Below are 13,849 nucleotides of genomic sequence, written 5' to 3'. Positions count from 1 at the left end.
TCCTAAAATGCCAATAATGTGGTATCTGGTGATTCAAATGACAAAATATATCTTTTAAATAATAGTTTATTAGTTTATGTGCTTTTTACATTTTTATCATGGTTACATAGACTTGACAGTGGATTATGTTTAAGCTTGACTAAAGATTTTTATACAACAGAATTGAGTTTTAGATTTTGATACTGTCAAATGTATGAAGATTAAATCCTATAACAGCTCTTGAGTGCTTTTGTAACATTCTTTATGTGAGTATCCATGTGAATCCAAGTTTGATACATTTAAGGAGTTCGTGAAAGATCGATTTTAATCATGTAAAATTTCACAGTCATGGAAAAGTTGAGGAATTGTCAAGTGCTTTTCTTTTCTGCCTCTTCCTCTCCCTTCTTCCCTTGTCCTTTCTCCTTTCCTCTCCCCTCTTCCCTTTTTCTTCTCACCGGTCTCTTTCCTCCCCCTCTTCTCTCCTTCACTCTTCTCCCTCCTCCCCTCCCCTCTTCCCCCTTTTGCTTGCCTGCTGTCTCATGGGTGCTCTAGTACTTGGTCTGTAACAGACAGACGGACAGACCAATAATTTGAAGTAGGAGTGGAGTGAAGATAAAATTTAGGAACTGGATTGTATTAGGCAATTGAATGAATTGGGAAAAGGGTGTCTTCAGTTGGCATTCTCTATTGAAGTATGTTCAGAGAGTAAGGTATTATGAAATTGCTGATACATATGTACAGGTTCAGGATGATACTAAAAATGAGATATATTTTGATCTACTTCTATCAGCTTTTTTTCATAATTGTAAATTTCTTAAACTCTAATTTTAGGACAAAATAGTCTAGCTTTAGAGGAAGATATTTTTGATTAAACAAAGATGTGTTTGATTTGGAGTTATGTCACTGGACCTTTTGCTGAAATATTGTATGATTTCCTTTAACCAAATTGCTTTGCTGCCTTAAATTTACCACTATTATTATTATTGTTATTATTTTGGCATAAGACTGTCAAAGATTTTTTCTTCTGCTTTATCCTTGTTGAGTTTAGTTTTCAGTGTTTAATGGCTAATGTTTTAGGGGAGGAAGTGAGCCATAAATTTCAATTGTGATTATTTTTGAAACCCTGTCAAATTACCAGTTGAATAAGTTCATAATATTAATTAATAATCTATTTAGATACAGCTTTTCCAAACCTAATCATAATTTTATTTATCTACTTTTCTGCTTTTGCACTTTGATATAATGTCAACTGAGCAATGTCACTTTGTATTAATACTTGTCAGATGGCAATTAAATTAGCTCAACATTGTTATTTTTAATAGTCTTATTAAGATTCAGGAATTGTACCTAAAGTATTTCCTTGTCTGAGATAATTTTCTTTTAATGACAAGTTTGTGTTTTGTCTCTTTTCCAGGTCATCCTGTCCAGTTCTACAGCATGAATAGACCTGCCACTCGCCACACCCCCCCAACAATAGGGGGCTCCTTGCCCTACAGACGCCCTCCTTCCATAGCTTCACAAACAAGCCTTCAGAGTCAGATGAATGGAGGACCTTTTTATAGCCAGAACCCAGGTTAGATTTTCTTTTACAATCTATGGAATATATCTACTTAAAAATATTCAATTACAAAGAAAAAAACCTTTAATTGCAAATGACTAGTTCATGGTAGGTGGTTAGTACCATTTGAATGAGTGGAAGAATGAACAGAAGATTGCTAATACTTTATCTTCTGGTTCTTTTTGAAAAAAAAATCAACACATGGTTTCTGTATAAATGGTAGAACTTAATTTTTCTGAAAAGAATCTTTTTGAATGTGCTAGTGATTATTTGGTTTTTTAAAAAAATAATATTGTGATGAACAGTATTATCTTCTTTTTTAATCAGATATCCTTGCTCTGTGAGTCGCAAATAATGAAAATTGACTGCACATGAACAGAGTTTATAAGTGGCAAAGGAAAAGGGAGATGACATTTTTGAAGTGGTTTTGTGTTAGGCAGTTACACTGTCTCTTTCAATTCTTCTGCCAAACCTATGACGAGAAAACTGGGACTTGGACAGATTGACCCAGATGTCACAGTTATCTTTCAGCAGCATCATGCATACAGAAAAGCTAATCTGGCATATATTTAATACTAAACATAATCATTTGTTTTGCTTCTTCCCCAGAGAGGGTAAGAGCAAATATTATACTCTGTGACTGCTGTGGGCGTGGTGTGTCAACTTACTGTGTTTTCCTGGATTTTTGCCGAGAGCCAGCAAGTCCGTGTATGCTCACCTCTAATATAAGGGGACGGCCCGTTCCGTCCTGGATAAGCCCTGAACTGCATGGAGCTGAAATCTGTCTACTGGCTCTTCTACTTTTTGGTGAAACCTTGTTACATCTTTTGAAGTCTTGCAGAAGAAATTTGTTCCTCCTCTCACATAAACGGAGTTTAAAGAATGCTTTTGTATTTTTTTTTTTAATCTCATTTGTTTCTTATTATCACGTGATTATTTTCATCTGTATTTTACAGGTGAGGAAACAGGCTGAGGTGATAGTCAAGTTAGGATTTGAACTTAGGTCATCTGGCTCTAAGTTCCATGTTATTTCTTTTGTACTATCCTTCCTACTTCAGATGTAAAAAATCTTTCTCTCACCCTCCCTAGGGTAGGAGAGGTGGGGTGGAGGATGCCCATGTTGTAACGTAAAGTGCAGAAGAACCTGAGACCTTGTCAGTTTTTCATCTGTTACGTCCTGGGAATAGTGCTCAGTAACTGCTGAATGTGGAATGAATCCCTTGTTCTTTTACTCAGATGCCTTCACTGTTTCGGGTCCTTCGTGTAAATTAAATGCCATATTTATAGTCTAGCCAGTGTATACTGTAGTGTGCTTACCGTCTGCCTTAGCTGAAATATACTTCTTTCACTGCTGTCTTTCATCACAGTGATTTGGGGTGTGCCATTCTTTTAAAATCATTTTGAGCTTCATTTTGACAAATATACATGTCTTCTTGTACATTCTACTTTTGAATCAGGTGTTCCAAACCCCTATTTGTACAGGTGCTATTTTGTACCTAAATGTGTAATTCATTTTTAAATTTTAATTTGTTAGATATAGCCTGTTTTGTAGTTCTGCTGAAGATAAGCTCTCCCCTGACCCTCTTGGAAATCTATAAATAGCTGTTGCTTATGGTCCTTATGCCCTTCCTCATCCTTGCATAGAGTTTTGAAAGAATGGTGTCCAACATGGACTGATTACATAGTGGAGCTGAAATGATGCTTCATTGTTACAGCTTGGGACCAAGTGCACATTATATTCAGAAAGTATATACAAAGATATTTCATGCTGTGTGTGTACATGTACATAACAAAATATTGGTCTTATGAGAACCCTGTTGGTGGAATTTATCTGAAGGCTGTTTAAGCACATGTATTTTAAATGCATATTTTAATACTTTGTAAATCTGATTTTAACATACTTGAAAGTATATGTTAAAGTAGAAGAACAGTCTACTCTTTGGAATGATTTTAATGAAAGTGTTTTCCACAGTTATGGGAGGTATAAAATGAGTTGAGATTTTTGAGCCATCAGCATAATGTGTGAGGCAATTTAGTTTGTTTTTATGTACTTCTGTTGATTAAGTTCTGCCGTTTTTCTCCAAGATTTGGTAACTGATTAAAGAGAGTGACTACAACTTTGTTAGCTTAATAATCAGAGTGCTTTTTCTAAACTAAAAAATTTTTTTAACAAATTATGTTCTTTGAAAAGATCTGTTTTATAAACCAGTATTTTAAGGCTATGATGCACCTTCATTTTATTTGCTTTAGATTATTATGTAACTCTCTTGTATTAGTCCCGCTGGTCTTAAAATGGTTCTCGTTTTTTCATATTTAAAATGAGAAAATTTGTTGTGCTTTCTCAAGTTGCTAATTCCCTGATTTAATACAAAATGATCCCAGATGTGTGTTTTATTTGCATATTTTTTACCATTGGAGGCTCAACATGGATTTGTGCTTTTGAAGAAGTGAGCTAGCAGGCTGGGATCCATGTGAATGTAAATTCAGCACAGTTTTCTGTGAGATCTAAGGCTAGCAGCACTGTTAGTATGTGGGGTCTGAGTTTGAAATGGCGTTGTTAACATAGGAGTTAAAATAGGGAACACCTGGTGTCTGGTGCCAAGCCCTAGGGATACAATAATTATTTCTAATGAGATTATTTCAGAAACACATTAATGAAGGATCACTTTGATCAGGACATAAATGAATCCCCTCTTCACATTAACTTCATTATTGTGTAGTGTGAACATAATGTTACTGAATCTAAGTTGGGAGACCTTGGTGATTATAGGGAAAGTTTCTGTCATGTGAGGAATTATCATAGCTAAATGGGATGGAAACAGGTTGAGTTACTTTCTGCTCTTGCCTGTTTTCTACACCAGTATTCTGATGAGATATATAGGACTGGAACTGAGTATTGCAGACAGTTCTTCACGTCAAAATCCTGTTTAAATTCTCCTAAAATAGTTCATATTTAATTCAGCTCTAAGGATGATAAATCTAGTCTAAAGTAGAATCTTCTAGTTCACAGGAGTTCTGATGAAACCTTGCTGACCAGAAAGAAAATTCTGTGATAAGTAAATCAGTTTGGACCATCAAGTTAAAAGTTTGCCCTGGGCAAAAGATGTAGAATTTGAGGCAGCCTTTGTAAACCCCATTTGGAACTGAATTTTTGAACATGCCTTGAAATGGCTTTGAGAATAATCTAGCTTGTTTTGTTATAAAGTAATTCTGTTTAAGGAAGATTCAGGATTGGTTTTTACCTGCGTTGCTCTTGGTGAACCTCTTAAAACCACTGTGGTTTCAGATATTCACTTTCAAAACTAGAAAAGAAATAAAATGTGTATATTCATTTAAAAAGTAATAAACTCTACCTACAAAAAGACTTTTAAGTTAAGGACCTAATCATTTCTGTTTTAGCTGAGTACTAGGAGGTCTTTTTTTTCAATTTGGATTGAAAACAATGACTGAAGTAGGAAATTTCCTTTATTTCTATTACAGATGAGGTTGGGATGGGTGCTAACAGAAGAGGAACATTTCATCTTACTAAGATATGAACATACATCTCATCTCCACTTTTCTAAGTGCTTTTGCTGTCTGCTGCTATTTCTCAGTTTTACCTGCTTTGTCTCTGCTGCTTTCTCTGTTCATTGTGTCTTCCTCTTAACCCAAGTTTGGAAACACAGGGTATTGTGAACATATCAGCAGTTGTTCCAGGCCTCTGAGAGTGTGGGAGACAGACATACAGTTTTAGGGTTTACTACCGAGAAGTATGACTTTACAGAAAAACCTAACCAAAAGGTATCGTTGAAAGGAAGGTACCAATTTCTAGGGTTCTATGACTCTGTCCCTTAAATTTTAGACATTCTTCAGGATTATCTGTTGACCTCTTTCTTGTCTGTATATTGTGTGTGTATGTTCTTCCTGCACTTACCCATGGCACCACTATTATCTCATTATCTCTGCTGATCACTACTAACTCTCTACTTGATTTTTCTCACAGATTCAACCCAAGCTTTCTAGCTGCCTCCCACATTTATGCTTGAGTCGCTTTTATGCATCTCATGTATCATGTCATCATCTCTCCCTGACCCTCCCACTCACCAACCCATTTCATTCCCCGTACTACCTACCAAAGTTAACGCGATTAATGGCACCGCTACCTTCATAGTTAGGAAGGACAGAAATCTAAGAATATCTTCAGCTGTTTTCTCCCTCATGTGTTAGCTAAATCCTTAGTTACAAATACTCTTTTTCCTACACTGTTACTAAGTTCTCTCCTTTCCTTTTTGTTGCTACTGCTTTCATTTTTGTGTGCCAGACCCTGGGTTACGCTTTCTGCATATGTTAAAAAAAATATTTTCAGTCTCCCTGTAAAGTAGGTTGTATAATCTCTTTCATATCACTTTTATGGATTAGGCTCAAAAAAAGTTAAATAACTTGCTGTTCCAATGGCAAGGAAATGGTGAATCTGGTATTTGATGCTAGATGGCTTTAAAGTCCAAGCTGTTTCCACTGAGCACTCTTTCACTTAACATATAAGCTCCTTCCCTATTTCATATCCACCCACTCACCTTTCCAGGTTTTGTACTTTCTCTCGGGGGCATTTTATGCCAGCCGTATGGAAATATTTCTGGTCCTGTGAACTGTTACACGCTGTTATACTTTGCCTCTCACTTGGTTCTCAACTTGTCTTTCTCAACCCTTGTCTGCTTGTTGACCTCCTTTTCTTCAGGTACCTCATAGAGGTCATTTCTATGTAGCCCCCACTCCAATCCTAACCTAAACCCCTCTCCCCCATCACCATGACACCATACCATCACCCCTGCCCTTCTACCACCACCTGCAGTGAATTGCTACAAATATTCTTGGGTTAAGGTTGTTATTTTGTTTTCTGTTTCAACTAGAATGTGATCTCGAGGCATCTTTGTAGTTTTATTAGTCTTAGCTGTGATTTGAAACTAATAGAGGTGTTCTCTCTCTACGTACCATACTGTGTACCGTATACCCATTCTAAAGGAAACACTGTAGTGTTAATCTTGGGAAGTTGTTTGGCATGTACCTGGCTTATTTGTGTATTTACATACATAAACGTTTGTTGAAGGCTCACTAGTGCTAGGTGTTTGAGATAGATGGAAAGACACCTTTGGGGGAGAGGAGGATGATTTGAATGAGGCCAGCATTTTTCTGTAGGGTGAGGGAGAAAATGTACCTGGCATTGGTGGTATGAATTAGGATTGTGAAAAACTGTAAAGACACAGGCCTGACTCTTAGGATTGTTTTGATATTGGTCCCCTAGCAGAGAGCTTGCCACTTAATAGGAAGTCAGTAAATATTTGTTCAATTAATGACTGAAGAACCAATTAATTTTGCTCATTTAATGAAGTGATGAAAAGTGTAAAATTAGAATGTTGGCATGTTATGGTTTTTTTTCCCTTGTATTGGTGGACATTTAAACTTGTAACCTTCAAGGTAAAATTCAGAAAACCAAATTATTCATGGTAATCTGAAGTTATTCTTTCTTTGAGAAGACATGTTATTGATATAAAAAGATCAATTTGCCATTATATATTAGAATAGATTTGTATATAATGAATGCTTTCTGTTGTAATTTGTTTGAACTTCCTTGAAACTCCCCTAATACTTTGTTTTGTGTGTTAATGAGTTACCCCTCAAAAGATGATCCTTAAATAGCTTGTAAAATGTTTATGCATAGTGGTTTCCCTCCTTATATGTTTGTTTTATTGTGTTATCCTTTCCTTTAATGTAACTCGCCCTTACCCCTTATCCTCCACAACTTTTTTGTTTTTGCAGTATCTCTTGCTCCTCCTCCTCCCTCCATCCTACAGGTAACTCCTCAGTTACCTTTAATGGGATTTGTGGCCAGAGTCCAAGAAAATAGTAAGTTTATGTCTTCTTTACACTGTAGTTCAGATTATAGGCATAAAATGTCATTTATGTATGATTGGCTGAATAGTCATTCATTCACTGATACTTCAGACATTTGAATATTATGAACAGGTGGCTACATGAGCAGCTAGTATGGGTGATAAAATAATTAAGATGGAGTTTTGTGCTTTCAAACAACTTAAAATCCGATAGTGAAGATAAGACAAATGAGTATTAAAATAAGGCACCAGTGAAAAGAAAGGGCACGTTTAATTGAGGAGATGCTCTTTAATCACCAGATAGCCCATCTTTCTCTCTGGATTGCTCAGACAATTAGTAGTCTGTCACTGGAGTTTTAGGGTTTTATGGCTGTCCTGGGAATCTTCTTTTAGTCCTGATTTGAGGTATAAAAATGGCCATGCCATGGTACGTCCTCTGGGACAAATTGCCAGTCTGTCTCCCGGGAGGCCTTGTAGATTGGCAGTGTATTTACATTGGCCTGCGGTCTGGTGTTGAGCTATGCAGGAGCAGATGACCAATTTTATTGACACACTGAGTTTTTCCCTAGGGAAGCACTAAGAAAGCTCAAAAGACTAATGTCTACAAAGCAGGAGGCCTGTATCAGTATTTAGTGAGGAATTACTGTTACAGAGACCAGTGAACATACCGTATGATAGATGAATTCTTTTCTTGTGAGCAGTCTACACAGCAGCCCTGGCACAGTCATGAGGTTGCATGACGGCTGTCAAATCTGAACGAGGGGAGTTAATGTTAATGAAAAATTTAAATGTCATCAGGCTGAAGTAGCCCAATGCATGCATCTCATAACAGGGACGGCCTCACCAAGGGGATAGAAATATTTGCACTCTGTTGTTAGGACTCCTGCCTCTTTGGAAATGGGCATTGCCAATACTAGAATGTAAGCTCTGTGAGAGCAGGGGGTTTTGCTTGTTTTGTTCACTGGCTGTTTCCCCAGCACTTAGAAAAGCATCTGACACACAGCAGACACTTTTAGTCCTTCCTTTTTGTGTTTCCATAGCTGACTGAAATGTCCCATTTTTATCAACACATTTCTTTCTTGTGTTGTAACTGGTTATAACCCAGTCTTACTGGCCTGAGGGCTCAGTGTCTCCTTCAGGTGCCTTTGCATCTCTATTTGCTAATTTCTGAAAATAGTCTATTTTGCTTCTGTTTATTGAAAGGTACCCCATGAGCACCTTCAGTATTTGCCACAGTGTGATTACCTTTTAGGGTGATCTTTTCTCATTTCTTTCCACGATCATATACATTTTCTCACCTACAAAATGTATAAAAATAAGAAACTTCGCACATGAGGTGAGCTGTGGCTGACTTTACAGACATAGCAGGACTTAAACATTCAAATGAATGTGGTCTTTTTCAAAACATTCACCTTAGAAAGATATATACCTATGTTTTGCAATTAGCTTTATAACTTTCAAGTACATTATTTTGAAGTTACTCTGTGTAGCAGATATTTACTCTGTTAAGTTTGACGTTTGGAAGAGTCTGGAATTATCTGGAACCAGTTACACTGGGCTAAGCAGTGCAGCTCTGATCCTGTTATCCTTCTGAACCCTCCTCGGCTCTCCACTGCTCTTCGGGAAGAGTTCAGACTGTCGCAAGGCCCTTCCTGCTTGGTACTCTTCAGCTTCCTCATGCCTCTTCCTCCTGAACTTCGGTCAGCTCTTTGAAGGGTCCCTGCTTTCTTACCTTTGTATTTGTTATTTTTCTTTACACCTGACATGAAATATCTACACCCACTCTATTCTGCTTCCCTGACCATTAACTCTTGCTCATCCTTCAAGTTCCAGGAATCTTTTCCTGACCCTCAGAGGAGATTTGGTCTACTGCTGTGATTCCCATGATGACTTAAAGCACTTACTGCACTTAATTATAAATGAAAGTCTGGTTCTCTGTGTCTCCATGATTTTTGCTCACTGCTCTAGTCTCAGTGCTGAGCATAGTAACTAGCCATTAGTAGGCTTTCAGGTGATGTTTGTTGAATGAATGATGAAACATGACTTTAAAGTTATTGAATTGATCTCATCCCATAATAGTGTAGCTTTTAACATAACAGACACTGGAGTTCAGATTCCTGCTCTCCCACTTACTGTAGGACTACTTAATCTTGGAAAGCCAGTTCCCACATCCATAAAATGAGGATTAAAAACACCACCTTCCAAGGTAAAGATTAAATGAAATAATGTGTTGTAAAGTGCTAGCCACGTAATTGGAACGTATTAAGTAAAAAATAGTAGCTTACATTAGTCTTACTAAACTGCCTCTGAGGCAGTTACAAGAAAAGGTGAAAAAGAGCAATGGCAGCATCTTTGAGTAATTTTGTAGTGTAATTTCTCAAGGTGACTGTTTTGAAAGACAGAGTTCTTTTGGATCTCTGTTTTTATGCAGTTGTTTAAAGTTAATCTCCTTACCTTATAAATGCAAATAGGATATATTATTGATTCTTACCCCAACCGTATGTAATTTGTCATAAAGTATATGCAAAAATCACATATCTGTATTTTTTCTTTATTAAAAAGCCTATTAGGGTAAAAGAATTATTTTTAGTAAATAAAATTTTGAGGTTCAGAAAATAGACAAGTTGTAAGTACAGAGTGGCACGGCAGATGGGAGGAACACCAGACCAGCACAGAGTATGATGTTGATATGGCTGATCTTCACCAGGCATCAGCAGTCTTCTAAAATCCATTTGATTCAATCAGTAGGCTTAGATTTAAAAAAAGGGAAATAAACAGCACTGCTCAGAGAACTTCATGGAAACAGCACTGATACCCCATAAATAAGCATTAATGCTGTTTATTAAAATTGGGCAGCTGATAAATGCAGCTTTATTCGGTTTGCTTTGTTGAGCTGTGCTCAAATAGGTACTACTAAGCATTTTGAAAGCTTGGAGTTTCCTGAGTTTTTGAGATGATCTTTTAGACATTGCTACACTCTGATCTCTGAACTGTGGAAGCAGATTTCTATAAGGAGACAGTTTAAATATTTTAAATTAGCCTGAGGAAATTCTGGGTCAAAAGTTAGTCTGAATGACTTGAAATTCTGTATATGTAAAAACGAAACAGACACAAATATCTTGATGAGTTACCCAGAGTTGTTTGTGATTTCCACCCCACTAATTTGGTAAAAAGTATTTTTAAAAAATTCATTGAGAGGAACATAGCAGATTATTAAAATTTGACTATTCATGGAACTCATTCTAACTTGCTATAAATTAAATTTTGTTATAAATGTCCAAATTATTAACATTTCTAATAACCCCTCCTCCTCGGATATAATGTGAAGCCAAACTGTACTGTATTAGTCTCTTTCTTTGAAAAAGCGTTTTGTATCAGTATAGCAGGGTCCAGAGGCTCAGTTAATAATAATCATTTTGGCTAAACTTTATTCAGCATCCATTGGCACTGGACCAAGCTTGGAGATTCAGAACAGTATAGTTGGTGGGCAGATTTCTCTTGCTCACTCAATTTTTGAAAGATTATTATTTTCAAGTCTAGGTTTATATTCTACGAACATAGATACTTGGATAGGAGATGCAGAACTTTGCATAATGTATAGTTTTGTTATCAGCTTGATACATTCTTAGTTTCAGATGCACCACCTCCACCACCACCTGTGGAAGAACCAGTCTTTGATGAATCCCCACCACCACCGCCTCCCCCAGAAGATTATGAAGAGGAGGAAGCAGCCGTGGTTGAGTATAGTGATCCTTATGCTGAAGAGGACCCACCGTGGGCTCCAAGGTCTTACTTGGAAAAGGGTAGGTTTCAGAGGGAGACCTGGGAGATGGGAGGCACCTCTCTGTTGACGTGACACTTGCTGGTACTGAAGAGAATCTTACTTATTTTTTACTGATTCAGTAAAGTTTTGCCCATATAACCTGTACATTTTTTATTAATTTCGTTTACAATGTTCGTGATTTTGAAAGTCACACTAGTAAAATTCTGTGACTGTGATTTTTATTCATTATTTATTGTTCCTATTTGAACATGCTTTTTTATGAATGGTTTCTGTAGGAAAAATTTTAAAAAGATAGGGTTTTCCTGGAATGACTCAGGAAGAGGAGGATTTTTCCAAATTATGTTATTCCTGTTCCCATGCTTTAAGGCATTCTTTTGTGGCATCTTATATCAGATATTTCCATTTAAGTATCTCCATATGAAACTTTCTTCCAAAGAATAATGGTCTCTCAGGTTTTTTTTTTTATGAAGTAGTTATTTGGCATTTCTTTTGGTGAAAGTTTCTTTGAATATATTAGCTACCCTGATATGGCACTTTGGGGACACAGGCTTCCAAGTGTCATGAAGACTAGTCAGCTCAGAAAAAATGTGTGTTGTCTTGAAGGACGTTTTCTGTTGAGGAAGTTAAAGCTACAAACTCACTGGGTTTCAAAACTGACTGCACGTTAGAATCACCTGGAGAGCTTACATTAACAAATAGTGCCTTCCACTTCTGGCTAAGCTTAAGCAACAGTAATCAGATTCACCCTCCCTCCTAAAACAGTTAGGAATGAACCAGAAAAAAATATAAAAAAAATAATGGTTTTCAGACATTGGATAACAGGCATTGGTGGACTGTGACCCCAGAAAGAAGGAACTCAAACAAGGTGAGCCTTTAATTGTCCTTGCTTGCTACCTAGAGGCAGTTTCCAGGCCACGGAGCAAGGAGGTAGAACCCAAATAAGCCTGGAGGTCTCACTAAGTAGAGAAGATACAGACCAGAGTTTTGGGAGGCCACGGAGAATAGGTAACTACACGAAGACACAGAACAGAGTTCAGGCTGTCTGTGGGAGGGTCCCCTTGAATCTTTGACAGAGTAATGATCTGTACATGTATGCGAAGAAACTACCTGAGTTTGGAAAAAGAACCAGAAAAGAGTAAGCAGAAGAATTCTTAGAAATAACAGGCCTGGGAATAGTTCATGTTCCCCAACCAGCGACAGCAGAAAGACCTTGTAATACACAAGGCATTGGGAAGAGGCCTCAAGAGTGTGTTCCCTCAGTTGTAGGGCCAAATTAGCTCTAGACCAAAGGTTGCCCTAACAAACGCTTAAATGCAAGCTTTGAAAGCATCCAACTGATTTTAAGTAACTTAACGTTGCTCCAGAATAAAACCTAGCACTGTTCAAAGAAGTCAACAAAATCCAGTGCACTAAAAAGTAAGATTCATAGTGACCAGCATCCAGTCAGAAATTACAAGGCATGTAAAAAGGTAGGAAAATATAACCTGTAACTAAAAGAAAAGCCAGTCAGGAGGAACAAACCCAGAAGTGACCAGGATGGTGGAATTACCAGAGAAGGGTATAGCTATTAAAAAGGCCACGTATGTTGGAGAAGGTAAAGGAAAACAAGAACATGAGAGGTAAGTAGAATATATTTTTTAAAAAGGAGAAAGAGAAACTTACATAGAATTTCTGGAAATGAAAGATACAGTATCTTAAGTGACACTCAGAAGTAAAGATCGGCAGCCTTGACAGTACAACATTAGAAACTGTCCAAAACGAGGCACAGAGAAAAAAACCTGTGACAAAAAACAGCAACAGATATGTGGGACAATATTAAATAATCTTTATTCACAGAAGGTATTGTCTTATATGTAAAAGGTCCTAAGGAGTCTACAAAAAAGCTGGTAGAATGAAAAAGTGAACTTAGCAAGGTGGTAGGCTACAAAGTTGATGTGCAAAGTTAAATGCATTTTTATATACTAGCATCAAACAATGGAGGTTGAAATTTACAAAATAATCTTCTGTAATAACATCAAAAATATGAGGTACTTAGGGATGAATTTAGTAAAATATGTGCAAGACCTATATGATGAAAACTATAAAACATTAAAGAGAAATTAATAAAGGCCTTAAACAAATTGAAATAAATAAATATTATGTTCTTTGATCATTATTGTTAAGAGATTTATTTTCCCCAAATTGATCTCCGTTGAAGGCAATCTCAGAAAAAATTCCAGCAGTCATTCCCACAGAAATTGACAAGAGGATTCTAAAAGTCATATGGAAATGCAAAAGACCTAGTGTAGTCAAAACAATTTTGAAAAAGGAGACTAATGTTGGAGGATTTAAACTACCTGATTTCACAGTTCTAGTGTAAAGTTCCAGTAATCAGGGCAGTGCGGTAAAACTATGGAAATATAAGCCAGTGGAATATAGAGTCCAGAAAATGATCCACACATACTGTTTGACAAAAGTGCCAAGGTAATTCAATGGGGGAAAGATGGTATTTTCAACAGATAGCGCTCTAACAACTGGACATCCATATGCAAAACACGAACTTCCACCCTTACCTCACCATTCACAAAAATTGACTCGAAATGTATTTTAGACCTGAATGTAAAACTAATATAGAAAATCTGTGTTTCGGGGTTAGGAAAAAATTTTTACAGAGTGCATATT

At 36.8% G+C, this 13,849-nt stretch overlaps 1 protein-coding gene across 20 annotated transcripts in view; it reads left to right on the top strand.

The window, feature by feature from the left end:
* The window catches only part of ABI2 (abl interactor 2), a 110,236-nt gene that overhangs the window by 87,016 nt on the left and 9,371 nt on the right, over positions 1-13,849 (top strand). For 10 of the 20 annotated variants that reach the window (XM_032480029.1, XM_032480028.1, XM_032480021.1 and 7 more), the window contains 3 exons: positions 1,394-1,552; positions 7,331-7,417; positions 11,034-11,207. In XM_032480029.1, the coding sequence (XP_032335920.1) occupies positions 1,394-1,552; positions 7,331-7,417; positions 11,034-11,207 (420 nt within the window). The remainder of the gene's footprint in view (positions 1-1,393; positions 1,553-7,330; positions 7,418-11,033; positions 11,208-13,849) is intronic. The other 10 variants (XM_032480040.1, XM_032480023.1, XM_032480024.1 and 7 more) reach the window with 1 other exon arrangement.

This window comes from Camelus ferus, chromosome 5, assembly GCF_009834535.1.
Source record: "Camelus ferus isolate YT-003-E chromosome 5, BCGSAC_Cfer_1.0, whole genome shotgun sequence".
Classification (NCBI taxonomy): domain Eukaryota; kingdom Metazoa; phylum Chordata; class Mammalia; order Artiodactyla; family Camelidae; genus Camelus; species Camelus ferus.
This window is presented reverse-complemented; position numbering and strand designations above follow the sequence as displayed.